Source organism: Anastrepha ludens, chromosome 3, assembly GCF_028408465.1.
Source record: "Anastrepha ludens isolate Willacy chromosome 3, idAnaLude1.1, whole genome shotgun sequence".
Lineage (NCBI taxonomy): Eukaryota > Metazoa > Arthropoda > Insecta > Diptera > Tephritidae > Anastrepha > Anastrepha ludens.
In genome coordinates, this window is record NC_071499.1 from 79,338,763 (window position 1) to 79,353,484 (window position 14,722).

At 35.1% G+C, this 14,722-nt stretch overlaps 2 protein-coding genes across 4 annotated transcripts in view; one reads left to right on the forward strand and one right to left on the reverse strand.

Annotated features, from left to right (window-relative positions):
• Window positions 1-419: 419 nt before the first annotated feature.
• The window catches only part of LOC128858273 (NADPH--cytochrome P450 reductase), a 57,372-nt gene continuing 43,069 nt past the window's right edge, over window positions 420-14,722 (forward strand). For 2 of the 3 annotated variants that reach the window (XM_054094420.1, XM_054094422.1), the window contains exon 1: window positions 13,203-13,730. The gene's annotated coding sequence lies outside the window, so the exon portion shown is untranslated. Of the gene's footprint in view, window positions 581-13,202; window positions 13,731-14,722 lie in introns of those variants that run through there. The other variant, XM_054094421.1, reaches the window with a different exon arrangement.
• On the reverse strand, window positions 6,437-7,849 carry LOC128857568 (uncharacterized). The gene has a single exon (XM_054093320.1). It carries the CDS (start codon window positions 7,847-7,849, stop codon window positions 6,437-6,439), a length of 1,413 nt encoding a protein of 470 aa, XP_053949295.1.

The following is a 14,722-nucleotide window of genomic DNA, read 5'->3' on the forward strand; positions in this document are numbered from 1 at the left end:
CTAGTGTAATTTTATATTGATATGTCTCATTCTCGCGACATTTGGTTCTACCATACTGAGATAATCCGGATTTACATATATCGGGAATCTGACCTAAGGCTTTACCTAAGGTAATATCGAAATGCTTTTAAAATAATAACAACCAATATGCAACCGTTAATGTAGTTTGGCCCATATCTACGAAATTTGGAATATTTGACTATTAACACCCAGCTAAGGACTGCCACTTCAGCAGCGATCCGCAAAAACTATTTGCAAACTCGGACATGTCCTTTCTAATTTCAAACTCGAATTCAAATATTTCGCATACTTTACTACTACTTTTTGCATACTTTAAAATTTCAATATATACATACCAAATTTCTGCCATTTACCCTATTATCACGCTACATATGTTTTTGACGGCTGTCATTAAATGCCAAGCAGCGTTACGCTGTTGCTGATTATTTTTTTTGTGTTTTTGTGTTTTTGCAAAAATTAATTTCAAGGCGCTTTATTGTAATAAAACGCCGAAAAGTTTGTCCATAATTCCAAATTATTGGTTAGCATGTAAAGGAACTAAAAGGACGAATCCAAAGTGGTAAGAATACAATACATTGGAATTTTAATTTTGCCTCTGCTTTGGGCGTCAGCTTGTTGCTGCACTGAATTTCGTTCTCATATAACTAATACTTCAGCATCGATCATATTTTATTTAGTTAATTGAAGTTAATTAAAATACGCAATCGCGGCTACAAACAAAATCAATACCAAAACGGATGCAATAAAAGGCCAAACTTACACTGCAGCCAAAGTGAAGTAGAAATTAGTACTTCACTGTCAACTATTTAATTTCATGACAAAACTCTTCATTACATACTCTTTAAAATTTTTAATATTAATGTGTATTTTTCCACTGTTTTTATTTAATATAATACATGTTAAGTTTTGCAGGGAATGTTTAATTTATTTTGCGCGGTCGTAAAATGGCTCCCCGATCGCATGAAAGACAAATATTCTAGTTTAATAATTAGCGTCACTACATACTTATATTTCCATTTCACAAGATGGGGAAAACGAGAATCAGAGGTATATATGCGAAAGGATTAGCTTGGCGTTATGTGACCCTAAATGTCCCAGACAATAAATCAGTCTTTTTAAATTCGGAATAACTAGAACATTATTCAACATTTTTTACCTATAAAGGCATTGGATGAACTAGGATAATACGGATTTATTGGGGTAATTTCCAAATTTCAATAATGGGCCAAAAATCCATTTTAATGTTCAGAATTTTTGAAATTTATTGATTTCAGATGATCGCGTCAAGCTATTGCGTGTTTGTTTAGACGGGCAAATAGCCTGATTTCTTAAACGTCGCTTTGCAATTTAGCACTGCGATGCGAATATCACTACTACTGTGCGATTTTATAATTATAATAAACTGCAAAGCTTTGCATTATACAGTTTTTCGATAAGCAATTTGTGATTTCGGGTCTCTAACTTTATGCTTGCATTTACGAACTTCAAACTATAACACTTCTTTGTTTAGGAACATTTGACTTTGTACTTATGCAGCGCACCTGCCATTTAGGAAGTCAGACATACTCTGTCTGATACAGTTGCGTGCACTTTATTAGAAACGCAATAATTTGACTACTTGTCTTTTGATCTTTCAATTTTCATTAATTGTTTATAAAAATATAGTTCATCCTAAAAAAATGTCAAATAAATCGACAAAAATTAACGAGAATTTTGAAAATTTAAAGTTTGCACTTTATTATACTATCCCACTTTTTTTAAGAATTTCTGTTGAAAAGGCTTTAAATGTTTATGAATATTTGTCGTTTTTTTATAAATCTTGTACCAAGGTTTGAAACTTTGATTTATGTATATGATATTTATTCTAGATTGAACTATATTTTTATAAAAACTAATGATAAAAAAATAAAAGTAAGGAAACCCGGTTACAATATCGACTTTCTAAATAGGTGTAATACACACAAAACAACATTGAATAAATATACATATTTTTAATATTTTTATTTTATAGAATGGGCTAAAAACTGCTGCTGTTTAAAATTCTAAGTGCGAATTTTGAAATTTTGATGAAAATTTGTCGAATTAGGTGCACGAATCTGTACATATCTTAAGACTGAAAAACTATTTTTTTAATTGTTTTACGCTATCTCAACAGAGATAATAAGGTCAGAGTTGTAGATTTTTTTGCATAGACATTTCAAAAAAAAGCAATAGAAAAGCCTTCATAAGGAATGACCCCCCTTAAGGCGATGCCAACGAGAATCAAAGTCTATTTTTCATTGACAATTAGCGAGTATAAAGTTATGAAATCACTTCTAAGTAAAAGATGTATACATATGCTTACTGTGCCTATAAGTAAAAATTGTTCAATTTGCTGCTCAAATTTAGGCACATTAAACGAATAAAAAATGGAAAGAGCACTCAACCCAACTACTCTTTGTTTAGTAGTTAACAACCCAACACTTTCTGTTTAGTAGTTAATACAAAAAAAGGCTCTGACAGACTAGTGCACATCAGACAACAAAACCACCAATAGATATTATTATTATTATTATTTATTAAAATATAATTAAAATTATAGATTAATCTAAGATAAAAGCTCTAGCTACCAGGGCTATCGGCTAGTCAAGTGACAGTAAATGTAATTAAATAAAGATTATGAGACTAAATAAGTTGAAATATGTTTATAGCTTTAAGAAAAATAAGACATTTTTATTATATTTCCTTCAGAAGAGATGGAGAGAATGTTGATTGGATCTGCGTTATCGAGTGTTGTGGTGCGTAAGGCGGAGATAGATGGACAATGTAGGAGAATGTGGCGTACGGTTAAGCGGTTCGCGTTGCAAAAGTTACACATTGGCGGTGGACTCTTTGTTAAATGGTATTGGTGTGTTAAAAGAGTATGTCCTAGCCTTAAACGTACAAAGCATCGGTTCATCCAAGTAGTAGTCGAAGTTGGCAGTATGGTAGCGGAACCGTGTGGATTTACTTCTTTGTATTCATGCTGGTAGATATACCAATTGGCACCCAGCTGAGACTTTAAAGCTCTGGAGTATATGGTTTTAATTGATGTTGTACTAAATGGGTTATAAAAGTGCAAACATGATTTTAAGGCAAGATTTGCGGCATAGTCAGCATGATGATTGCCGAGTATGCCCGAATGTCCAGGTATCCACATTAGTTTTGTGTTTGACGCTTTCTTAATTAACAATTGTTGCATGTGATATATTGGGCCTACATCCATTCGAATGTTTCTTGCAGCATTGAACACTGATTGGCTATCAGTGCATATTAAAACCTTTTGTCTAATCTTTACAAGATTTAATGCTGAAATTATGCCCTGTAATTCAGCTTCAAAGATATTGGCGTCCTGCGGTAGTAGTCCGTGAGAAAGGGTTTGCCCAGCTTCATTTGTAACAGCAAATGCGATGCCATTGACTTGCTTGGTGCCATCAGTGAAAAGGAGATTCCAACCACTTCGTTTCAGAGGGTGCGCTATGCTCCAGAAAATTTGCTGATATGTTGTGTTGTTCGTGCACTGTTTACGTAAATAGCATAAGTCTTCGATAAAGCTTTCAGAGCTTAGAGCCCAGGGTGGTAGCTTGGTTTGAGGTATTCTCATTGGAGATATCTTCAAGTTTAAATTATCGGCGAGCTCTTTTACCTCACATAATGTTGATTTATGTGGAAGTGGTATTCTTCTTTTATTCAGTAAACGAATTTCATGGTGAAGAATATGAGTGGAATCGCAGAATAATTTGTATATTATGCGACTTCTGAGATACTTCGTGCGATCTTCAAGTGATTGAAAACCACCTTCCTTTAGCATATTTTTAGTAGGTGTTGTCCTAAAAGCACGTAAACTTCTCCGAACCGCAGCATGAAATGGTGCTTTGATTTTATTAATGGTAGACTTACTACATTTTCCATATATTTGCAGACCATAGTCAATTTTTGATTGTATAATTAGTTTAGTTGCGGTAAGTAGTGTGTTTGTATGTATACAACTTTTTTTTGATGACAAATATTTTACAATATTCAATCTGGTAGCTAGATCACTTCTTAATTTAATACAATGATGCTTAAAACTATGTTTATTATCAAAAATAACACCTAGTATTTTCATAAACTTAACATTGGTTATGGGGTGATTGTTATATTGAATGTTAAGCTGATTACAATTGTGTTTCCTGCAGACATGCAGGTGCTTGCATTTCTCAAATGAAATGAGAGCACCCGAATGTTTGGACCATTCGTCCAAAGAGCTTAAAGCTGTACAAAATGAAGTTTCAATATCAGCTATTTTCTTATTATTGCATATTAAAAATAAGTCGTAAGCATATAGACAATGCTTAATGTTTGGTTGTAGGCTCATAATTTTGCTAACTTCGTCAAAAGCTATTAAGAAAAGAGTCACAGAGAGCGGAGATCCCTGAGGGATTCCATTGTGAAGAGAAAAAATGGGAGAAAAGCTGTTATTTGCCTTGCAACGAAATTTGCGATTGCTCAGAAAAGATTTTATGTAATTGAAGATTTTGGGTCCAACTTTCCAGCCTTGAAGCTTTTTGAGAACTATGTGACATCCGATTTTGTCAAAAGCATTAGCAAAGTCGATTGCAAGTACAGATGAGTGTTTTTTTTTGGAGAAATTTGAAGATAATTGGTGGTCAAGAAAAAGTAAGGCATCCAAAGTGCTGGAACCGGCTTTGAATCCAACTTGGAATGATGATAGATGCTTTTTGGTCTTTAAAAACCATATTAATCTTTTTGATATAATTTTCTCCATTATTTTGCTCATGCATGGTGTTAGCGAAATGGGCCGATAACTTTCGATAAGCGATGCATTTTTCTGTGGTTTTAATATAGGTACTACTACAGCTGTCTTAAAACTCTGGGGAATTACGCCAAGATTAAGAATTGAGTTGTAAAGTTGGAGTAGTCTATGTTTAACGGACATGGGTATATGGCGTAACATATCGTAATTTATTTGATCAAAGCCTGGGGTCTTACCTTTACATAGTTTTAAAGCAGAATCTATTTCATCAATGCTGATATTATTTTCAAGGGAAAGAGCAAGGTGGTCCGTAGCGTCGGTCGCACGCATGTAAGGCATATTGTTGGAAGAGGCTATGAATTGGGGCGGAAAGTTGGATGTTTCCGAAGATTTTGAAATTTTCTGTGCAAATTCTAATGAAATGGAGTGTGGATTTGTGATTACAGTGTTATCTACAGTTATGGAATTAATACAATGAGGCTGATATGTCCCCGTGAGAGTTTGTATACCCTTCCATATATATCGAGTAGGGGAGCTAGGGTTTAGTTTTTTCGTAAATTCTTCAAAGCTTATGGACTTAGCCTTTCTCTTCTCCCTGTTAAAACGGGCGTTCAGCTTTTTGTAAATTATCAATGAATCGAGAGTTAGGCACCTTTGATAATCCCTCCAGGCTACCATTTTCTCAAGTCGTAGTTTACCTAGTTCTGGCGACCACCAGGGCACATTTCTTGAGGCTTTACGAGGATGACTCCGAGGAATTGCTAGGTTCGCTGCTATCCTTATAGCCTTATGAATTGTAGCTGCTTCTTTATTAGGGTTGGTGTTGTCGAAGTAAGGAAAATGCTTGTCATTTAATATATTATTAAATTTCTCCCAGTTAGCTTTGGTAGTGGTGTACCTAGAAGTAATTTTAATGCTGGGGATATTTGGGGTACAGATGGAAAAAGAGCAAGCTATCGGAAAATGGTCACTGTTATGCAGGTCCCCAAGCGTGTGCCAGGATGCAATGGGGACTAGTTGTGGTGAACAAATGGTCAGGTCAACATGTGTGAATGATTTGTGGGTGGAGAAGTGTGTTGGGCTATTATTGTTGAGGACACACAAGTTGGAAGTAAGAATAAAATCTTCAATTATAGTGCCCCTACGATTAGCGTTTGGTGAACCCCAAAGTGGACTCCAGCCGTTGAAATCGCCACATATAATTATAGGAGCACTTATTGAGGAGGTAAGTTGCAATATGTCTGAGTGAGAGAATGTCTGGCTTGGGGGGATATAAACAGAAATAACAGTGATTGGATATTTAACATTAAATTCAACAGCAACAGCTGATAAATTGGAAATTATATCGACTCTCTTGTGTTGAAGATTTTTGTGGACTAAAATTCCACATCCTTGTTTAGAATAGTTAATGTTAGAGAAGTTATGAAAATACGGCGAATATTGTTTGGGGCAATATGGTGAGTAACTGGGTTTAATATGTGTTTCTTGTAAACAAATTATATGTGGCTTGCGACCTTTGATTAGAGTTTCTAGTTCCAGGTAATTATTTTGGTAACCTTTAATATTCCACTGAAGAATGTTAACCATCAATATTATACCTTTTTATGCTTGCTATTAGTGTTATTTTCAAGAGAAAATAACCTATAGCTCTGGTTCTTGAAGCTCCCAAGGTGTAGTAGTATTGTGCATTTCGGATATTGTTGTTAGTAGAGATTGCGGGATTGTATTGGAATGAGTGTTGGATTCAGTGTTTGCGGTGTTGTAGGAATTGTAGGGTGTAGTAAGAGGATTTGATTGGTGAACAGAAAATTGATTGGAGTGAGTTGTTGATGCATTAGTTTCGTAGTTGTTATTGTTTTGAATACAGTCCATGGTACTGATAGTTGGTGTGGTTGGAGAATGAATTGGAGAGGTAGAGCGGATATTTGCTGTTGAGTGGATGTTGTTTTGATCGTTTGAGTTAGCTGAGAGATATTGAGATTGAGGTGTCGACGTTGTGATGGCTATTGAAGGAGTATGAATATGATCCAATGAGTGTTGAGAGATTGAATGAGAACTTGAAAGAGACGTGTTCGTAGATGTGTCGGATTGGTTAGTGGTGTTGAGTGGTTGAGTGGCGACTGCAGTGCTGTTTGAAGAGGTACGATCCATGGAGTTGTGAGCGATATTGTGGTGCGAAACTTGTGTTGAGTTTAGAACTGACGAGTAAGATTGCATTTGGCTTAGGTTGATGGGGTTTTGTTGTTTGTATAAGCGTCTTGCTTCGGCATAACTGCACTTGTTCTGCGTCTTTATTTTTAATACCTCTTTCTCTTGTAAGTATTTTGGACAGTCTCTAGCAGTGGCGGGGTGAGGCCCAAAACAGTTAGCACACATTGTGCGTTGACATGGCAGTGTGGAATGGGGTGGAAAGTTACAAATTTCACATGTGGTGTTATTATTGCATCTTTTTATGGTGTGACCTAGTAGTTGGCATGAGCGGCATCTCATGGGGGTAGGAAAGTATTCCTCAACTTTCACTGAGTACCAAGCTATGTCAATAGTGAGGGGAACTTTGTACAAGTTGAACGACAGAACTATTCTGCCTGTAGGAACTTTTATATTATTAATAGTTTTAGTAAATTTGAATATTCCCACAACTCCTTGTGAATTTAAAGCCTCCAGAATTTCTTTTTCGTCCGTATTTGCCAAATTCTTGTCGAAAATTGTACCTTTACAAGTGTTAAGGGCTTCGTGAAGAGTAACAGACACGGGACATAGGCCGCCAAAGTTTTTGCATTTTATAAATTTCTCAGCAACCTTGAGAGATTTTGTTAGAATCAGCAGGCTGCCATCGCGTAGTAAGCTTACTGATAAGTATTCGGTACTAATGCCATCAATAGCCTTCTTTTTAGCAAAAACGCTGTATTTTGATAAGGAGTTGGACACATCGGTAGATTTAATGATAATGAATTTTGGATCATTGCAATTATGATTTTGGGTCACGTCTGATAGTAGTGGAAAAGATGCTTCTTTATTCACCTTTTTACGTTTTGCCTTCGGGGAAATTAGCATACCGTCGGTAAGTATGCTAAATCGATTCCCCGAAGGAATCGTGGGGCTTTTACCCATATAAGGCACTTAGTGATATTCTTATATATATTTTACAAACCAGGTAATTTGAATAACAATAAGAATGTAAAATGATGGAATTATCAAAAGCACGTGGAAATAGCACAAATGCTCGCGGAGTTTACTCAACTTAGGTAATCACTTGATACGCACAACCGTACGGCAAGAGAGTTAGTCGGTGACTGAGCACCAATAGATAAATTTGTTAGATTACTACGTTTATAGCTTAACTTTTTGTGTACGCATAACTTAGCCATCCACGTCTTAATGCATTATATTTGCCTCTTGTTTATATACAAATGAATTCGTACTTAGATGTATTAACTTTTAAACAATCAAGCACATACAGCCAGCTTAGTGGTTTGGTGCTGTTCCTTACAAAAGGATATTTGAGAAAAGAAATTTTTTGGTCCATTCACATTTGCTATCAGTCAATATACGCATATGGCCATTGAAATAGGTATCCCACGTTCATACGGAAATACAAGATTTTTAAATTAGTAGTAACAGATATTCAATTGCATGTTCTTATTTCATAGGTTAATATAACAAATATAAATAATAATTCAAAGATCTTTTAAAATTTAAACTAGTGACAATAGGAATAAAAAGGAAATATTCATGTGGTCATTAAAATAGGTACGAAATATAAATTGATAGGATACAAAATGAATTTAGTGATGTTATTAAAAATACTGTTTAAATTATCGAAGTTCAATCAATTATCACTGTGCCCACCATGACTGTCAATGGCTTTTTGCATTCGATAGGGCATAGAATTAATAATCATACGGTAGTTTTCTGTAAAGTAGAATGCCATGGCGGCCGCCGTGGCCGAATGAGTTGGTGCGTGACTACCATTCGAAATTCAGAGAAAGAACGTCGGTTCGAATCTCGGTGAAAGATTAAAACTAAGAAAAAGTTTTTTCTAATAGCGGCAGGCAATGGCAAACCTCCGAGTGTATTTCTGCCATGAAAAAGATCCTCATAAAAAATATCCTCATACATATAAATAAGGTCGGGTGATTGGTTTGGCCCATCCATAAATTAAATATTATTTTGTAAAAAATATTCACATACTCGTACTAGCATTGATGAAGGTTTTGGGCCATTATCTTGTATAGGGTGGGCCATGTAAAATTTGCTTTTTGAATCGGCTATAAAAAAAAAACCTAATCAATATTTTTCCAACCTTTTTTTTATTTAGAAGATTGAACATTGCCATTTATGAATGAAAAATAATATCGTTCAAATGACTGCCACGACTGGCTTTACAGTAGGCCATTCGATCAACCCAATTTTTAAGCACATTTTCGATTGTTTGGGCTCCAATTTCATGAATGGCAACTTCGATTTCGTGTTTTAAAGCATCAATCGCCTCTGGATGGTTCGCATAGCATTTGTCCTTAACGGCTCCCCATAAAAAATAGTCCAACGGGCTTAAATCACAGCTCCGAGGCGGCTAATTGATATCGGAATTTCGGCTGATTATTCGGTTTTCAAAAACGGTAGCCAAAAGTTCGAGTGTAACTTTGGCAGTGTGACAAGTTGCACCGTCCTGTTGAAACCAAATGTCGTCCATGTCATCCTCTTCAATTTTTGGAAAGAACTCGTTGAGCATGTCACGGTAACGCTCGCCATTTACTGTAACCGCGGCTCCTCGCTCATTTTCGAAAAAAGAAATGGCCCGATGATGCCGCCAGACCAAAAACCGCACCAACTCGTTGTGGATGCATTTGCTTCTCTACAGTAACGTGTGGTTTTTCTGAGCCCCAAATCCGACAATTTTGCTTATTGACGTAGCCACCGACGTGAAAATCAGAAAAGAAGAAGAATACTCACCACTTTGGAAATAGGTTTTCAATATTTCCCAATTTTGTTCAAGCGTATAGCTACCCATTTCGTAAATGTCAAACCTTTAAGTAAATTATGAACACATTTGACATGTCATTTGTGTTACCATTCTCAAAAAAATAGGTGGTTCAAAAAGCAAACGCTATATGGCCCACCCTGTACTATAAGCCGTAGATTGTTTGCCTTGGAATAATGTTTAGGTTCGTATTTTTTGCTGTACCCCGCAGTTGTAGTCCATATGTCCATATTGGTTTTATTATTATATTATATATAAGAACTTTGTTGTTTATTTATAATTTCGAATTTTTATTTAACAACCAATATAGTTGTTTCAACTTCAAGTTCATTTTATGTGTTCCTTCCATGTAAGTTTTTCATCCAATTGCATACCTAAATAGTTTGCTGCATTATTTAGGGGGATTTCAGAACGATTTATCTTAATTTTGTGGGAAGTAAAATTTCGTCTTGTTGTATTGTATATATTACTTGCTATGTCTGAAGTTCGTTTATTTTAATATTCCATTCCTTGAAATATGCACTAATAGTACTCGTATCTAGGGACTTTTGTATACCATTTGTGGCAGTGGAAATACTGTTACTGGGAGGTAAGAAGGACAGGTGCTGGGATATCACTTGTATATAATGTATACAACAGTGTACCTAGCACACTGCCTTGGGGAATTTCGGCTCTTATCTTCCTTAGTGTTGAGCTACCATCATTGACCTTGACATAGAAGTAGCGTTCAGTAATATAACTTTTTACAATTTGAAAATAGATTTACTTATTTGAATATAGATTACATTAGTTTAAGTAAAATTTTCTCCTAATTGAATTCTATTTCTTACTACTTAAAACTCGCACAAGCGCACGAGTCGCATATTCCAAATACCTGTCATAAATTAAATTGATACTTCCTAATTATTTTCCAACTCATTTTCGTTGTGATATTATCAGGTGTTTTTTTGGTTGCATGAGAACTATCGATATCGATAACTATGGTTTGAGAGCTGAGAACGGTGAGAACTATGTTGTGTGCAGTAAAAGTACGTTCACATATGCAGTGTTGAGCAATAAATCCATAAAAATTATTCTACCCGTTCACATATAGCAGATTAGAAAGAAAGATTTTTCTAAATAGAAATTGGTTTGGTCGAATATTTTATTGTTTTTGGTTAGTTGAATTATTTTTAACAATGTAAAGAAAAGTCAAAGAGAAGCAATCGTTAATTTAATTGAACAATTTGCTGCTGGTAATAGCTAGTTTGAGGAAATCCGTTTGCAACGTCTACTGAGGTTGCAAAAAATTATGGCAGCAATACGCATGCGGAATTCGATATTACATTTTATAATAAGCAATAACAGGCCAAAGTAACTATGGACACACGCTTTTTTCTGAAATATGAATGCATAATTAGTAATATCTAACAAAAAATTGATTTGCCAACATCCATTTTATTTTATGTTTTTACTTTGACGTCTCTTTTTACATTCGTAAAAATAATTATCTATAACACAAAAAACACAGAGTTGTGTGGGGAAATGTATGGATATGTTCTAAGATTATTTTATAATCTCGTATTTCGGGAGAAAATTTTGTATGGGTAATCTCGCTTTTTAATTACGGATTGAGACTTAAGTACGAAAAAGTAAGTAATCTACTTATATGCGAACCTACTACAAGGTTTGGTAAGTCACTCTGAATCATTTAAAGCCAGAACAACGCTTCCAAATTGTGGCAATTTATTTTGGAAAAAAAAAATTTCTTCCCGAAATTCAAAAAGCGAAGTAATGGAGAGGACGGCGAAATGTCGATTCGTCGTCGATCTCAACTTGTTGGCATTTGTCCTTGAACTAAGTGGAAAATTTTACGTAAGGATCTTTGCTTACGTGCCTTTAAAATATAGCTCGTTTCAGAATTGAAACTTCATCGAACTCAAATCTGTTTTTTTTTCGAATATAGATTTCACCTTAGGGCACATACAGAAATCCCACGGCGTAATATCCGGTAAATAAGGTAAATGATCTAACACTGGATGCTGTAGTCAGAAACATTTTGAGATACATAAACAAATCAAAAAAATCCTATTTAAATAAGCGAGAGGTACCGTATTCGAAGAAGAAGGCTTCAAGCTTAATTTCTATCGTCAGCGTCGGGTTCGTTATTTAATAATCGCAAAATTAATTACCCTATCGGAAGATTTATAATTTCAGTAAAGTGTGGTACGTCAATCATTGAAAGCTGACTTCAAATACGAAGGACCCCGACGTGGGTGAACAGAATTGGTCCTTTATGGATGCCGTTCTGGGGCCTCCCGAATGTAGAAGGTAGTCGCGGGAAGGATGTCTCCCCAGAAGTAGGGGAGGGATTGTTTTAGTGACCTCACTACTCAACGCAGTAGACAACGGTCGCTGTAAGTGCAAAGACATTTGAACCATATCTCACCCACCAAAAACAAACAAGAAATCATTGACACTTGTAAACTAGACAGCTGCAGTATATAAACAGACAAGCAATGGAGCGCGTAAAGGTCAAGATAAAGATTTATTCACTCAAAATGTGTTTTTTATTTAGTAAAAAAGTTATTCAAAAACAAAGTTGGATTATTAATTGTGTGCCAACTTGTATATCATCATTTCACCGACTAAAAGTTGCTTGTACTGGAGAAATCGAAAAGTCATAATTTTTTTTCACAAATTAACTCATTTCGAATGTCAGTATGAATACAAATATGAATGCGCATGCATAAAGGAACATGAACTAATTATTATAAGGAGACAACATTTGTGTTTTAAATATCTGTTCGTTCTTTTTTTATTTGATGCCTTCACATACTGGATAAATTTGCATAATACATACATATATTATATGTACATAGTTAGTTTTTTATATAAAATATATATGCATATGCATCGTAAGGAAATTTCAAACATTTTGATACAAAGGTTTAATACATTTATTTAAACCTTTGATTTTTGCGAAGCAAAGCCAAACATTTTGCAAGTCATTATAATATAATTTCTCATTTGGACAAGTCACGATTCAGTCGATGCGTTCTTTTAATATTCTAAAACGCACCAAAAACTCTTATCATATGTGAACATTATTTCTCCCGTCAAGTTTTTATTTGTTTTACTTGGTAAGAATTAATTTATGAACCTCAGTCTGAGCATTGTGGTAGGGTATATTTGTTAATACAAGTTGTTGTTTATACCTATAGGCGTTTGTGTTAGTGTTTGTGTAAACATGTGTGCATTTTTTGGTAGTGTTGATGCCTTTATTTTTCGTATATGAATTTCTTTGCCGATTAGTGCCCGATTGTTTAAAGCTGTTCTTTCCTGTATGTCGCTCCCGCTAACTACGCGATCGGCTGGTCAATTGGCTGCCTCAGTATAATCCCCGTCATTTTGCTATTTCGGTGTCTTCTCTGCATTTTCGCTGATTGCTTGGCTTCAGTCATTCATTCGGTTCCACGCTGGAACGACGTACACCTGCTGCTCGTCTGGTCTGGTCATTCGTGATCGTATTTCGTGCACAAAATCTGTGATTGTATTTGTGAGATTGTGTGTTATAATAGTCGTTTTATTCAGTTTTTCTTAGTTTTTGGTACCTAATACGTGGTACTCAAAATACATTACATTTTTTATTAAGTATTTAGATTTCGGTACATCGGGCTTTAATTGTTCGTTCCCTAAAATATTTAAATATTAAATTTAAGAGGTAGTAATAAATAAAATCATTCATATAAATTAAGCCTATCCTTCGGCGAAGTTAGTAGGTGAAAAGTTTTGGATAAACCGACCAAACAAGTCTGCCTGTCTCACTCAGTTCAAACCATTACTTACATACGTTTTAAAAGAGAGGCAGAGATAAAACGTTGCTGTGTCGTTGGAGAACTCATAGCTAAATCACACAATATTATTGGATTTTTTTAAATAATTGCATATTATAAATAAAAGTGGAGCAAAAAGGTAAGCAAAATCAGCTAGAAATATGAAAATGCACACATAAGATGTAAAAATATAATTGTAATTCCTACCTTCTACTCGTATCAAAGAAAGCGTAATTTTTTATACATAGCGAATATGGAATGAAAGTATTTCGTTCGCTTTTCGGCTACTAACTATTATACTGTATGTACATGGTATGTATTTATTAAGATTACTGAACATTTTTATTATGCATACACGTTAATATGCCTGTAGTCCCTCATATCTGTCATCTCACATGCATATGAAGCGGTCGGTTTTCAGATGTTAAAAGAAAAAATAAAAAATATGGAAATACGCCAAATTTACAAATTTATGTCATTAAAAGCTCGAAACGCTTTCAAATGTATTACTTCTCGTTTCTGCTGTCGTGAACTTGTAGCACGCCAACTTTTCAAAAAATACAGTATTTGTTGTCATTTATCAGTCATTATCATGCGCGGTTGGCTTTAATGCGACGACGGTGTGGCGGTCAAGGTTATGCCATTCGCGCACCCCTCACACGTTCAAATTCAATTATTTCAAATATTCATATATGTATGTATATGGTTTTGTTGTTTTGGTTTTTTATTTTATTTTTTAATTCATTTACAATTTCAATTATTTCAGCAATAACGAAATTTAGTTTATTGTTAAAATTAATGTTACTATGCAGCCCTGGATAGAGTACAGCACAGATAAATTTTCCGTTTAGTCGCCTTTTCAAACAGCTCAGCCACACAATTCGTTGCGTCCACGTCCACGGCTAGAAATCAACTGCCTGCCCGTTTTGTTCACTCTCTCTCGTACTCCTCGTTCCCACACTCGGCCATTCTGTACTACTCATCTGCCTCAGATGAGCTACCGTCTTCTGTTTCCCCATTCTCACTAAAGTCAGATAGTTCGCCTTCTTGCACCCATGCTTTCATCTTATCCGCACTTGTTGTTGTTGAAACGGGTCCCTCTCCATCTCCCACCTTTTCAACTTTATAACG

Excerpts from the sequence above, each read along its gene's own strand:
- LOC128857568 (XM_054093320.1), bottom strand. The coding sequence starts at position 7,849 with ATGCTAATTTCCCCGAAGGCAAAACGTAAAAAGGTGAATAAAGAAGCA.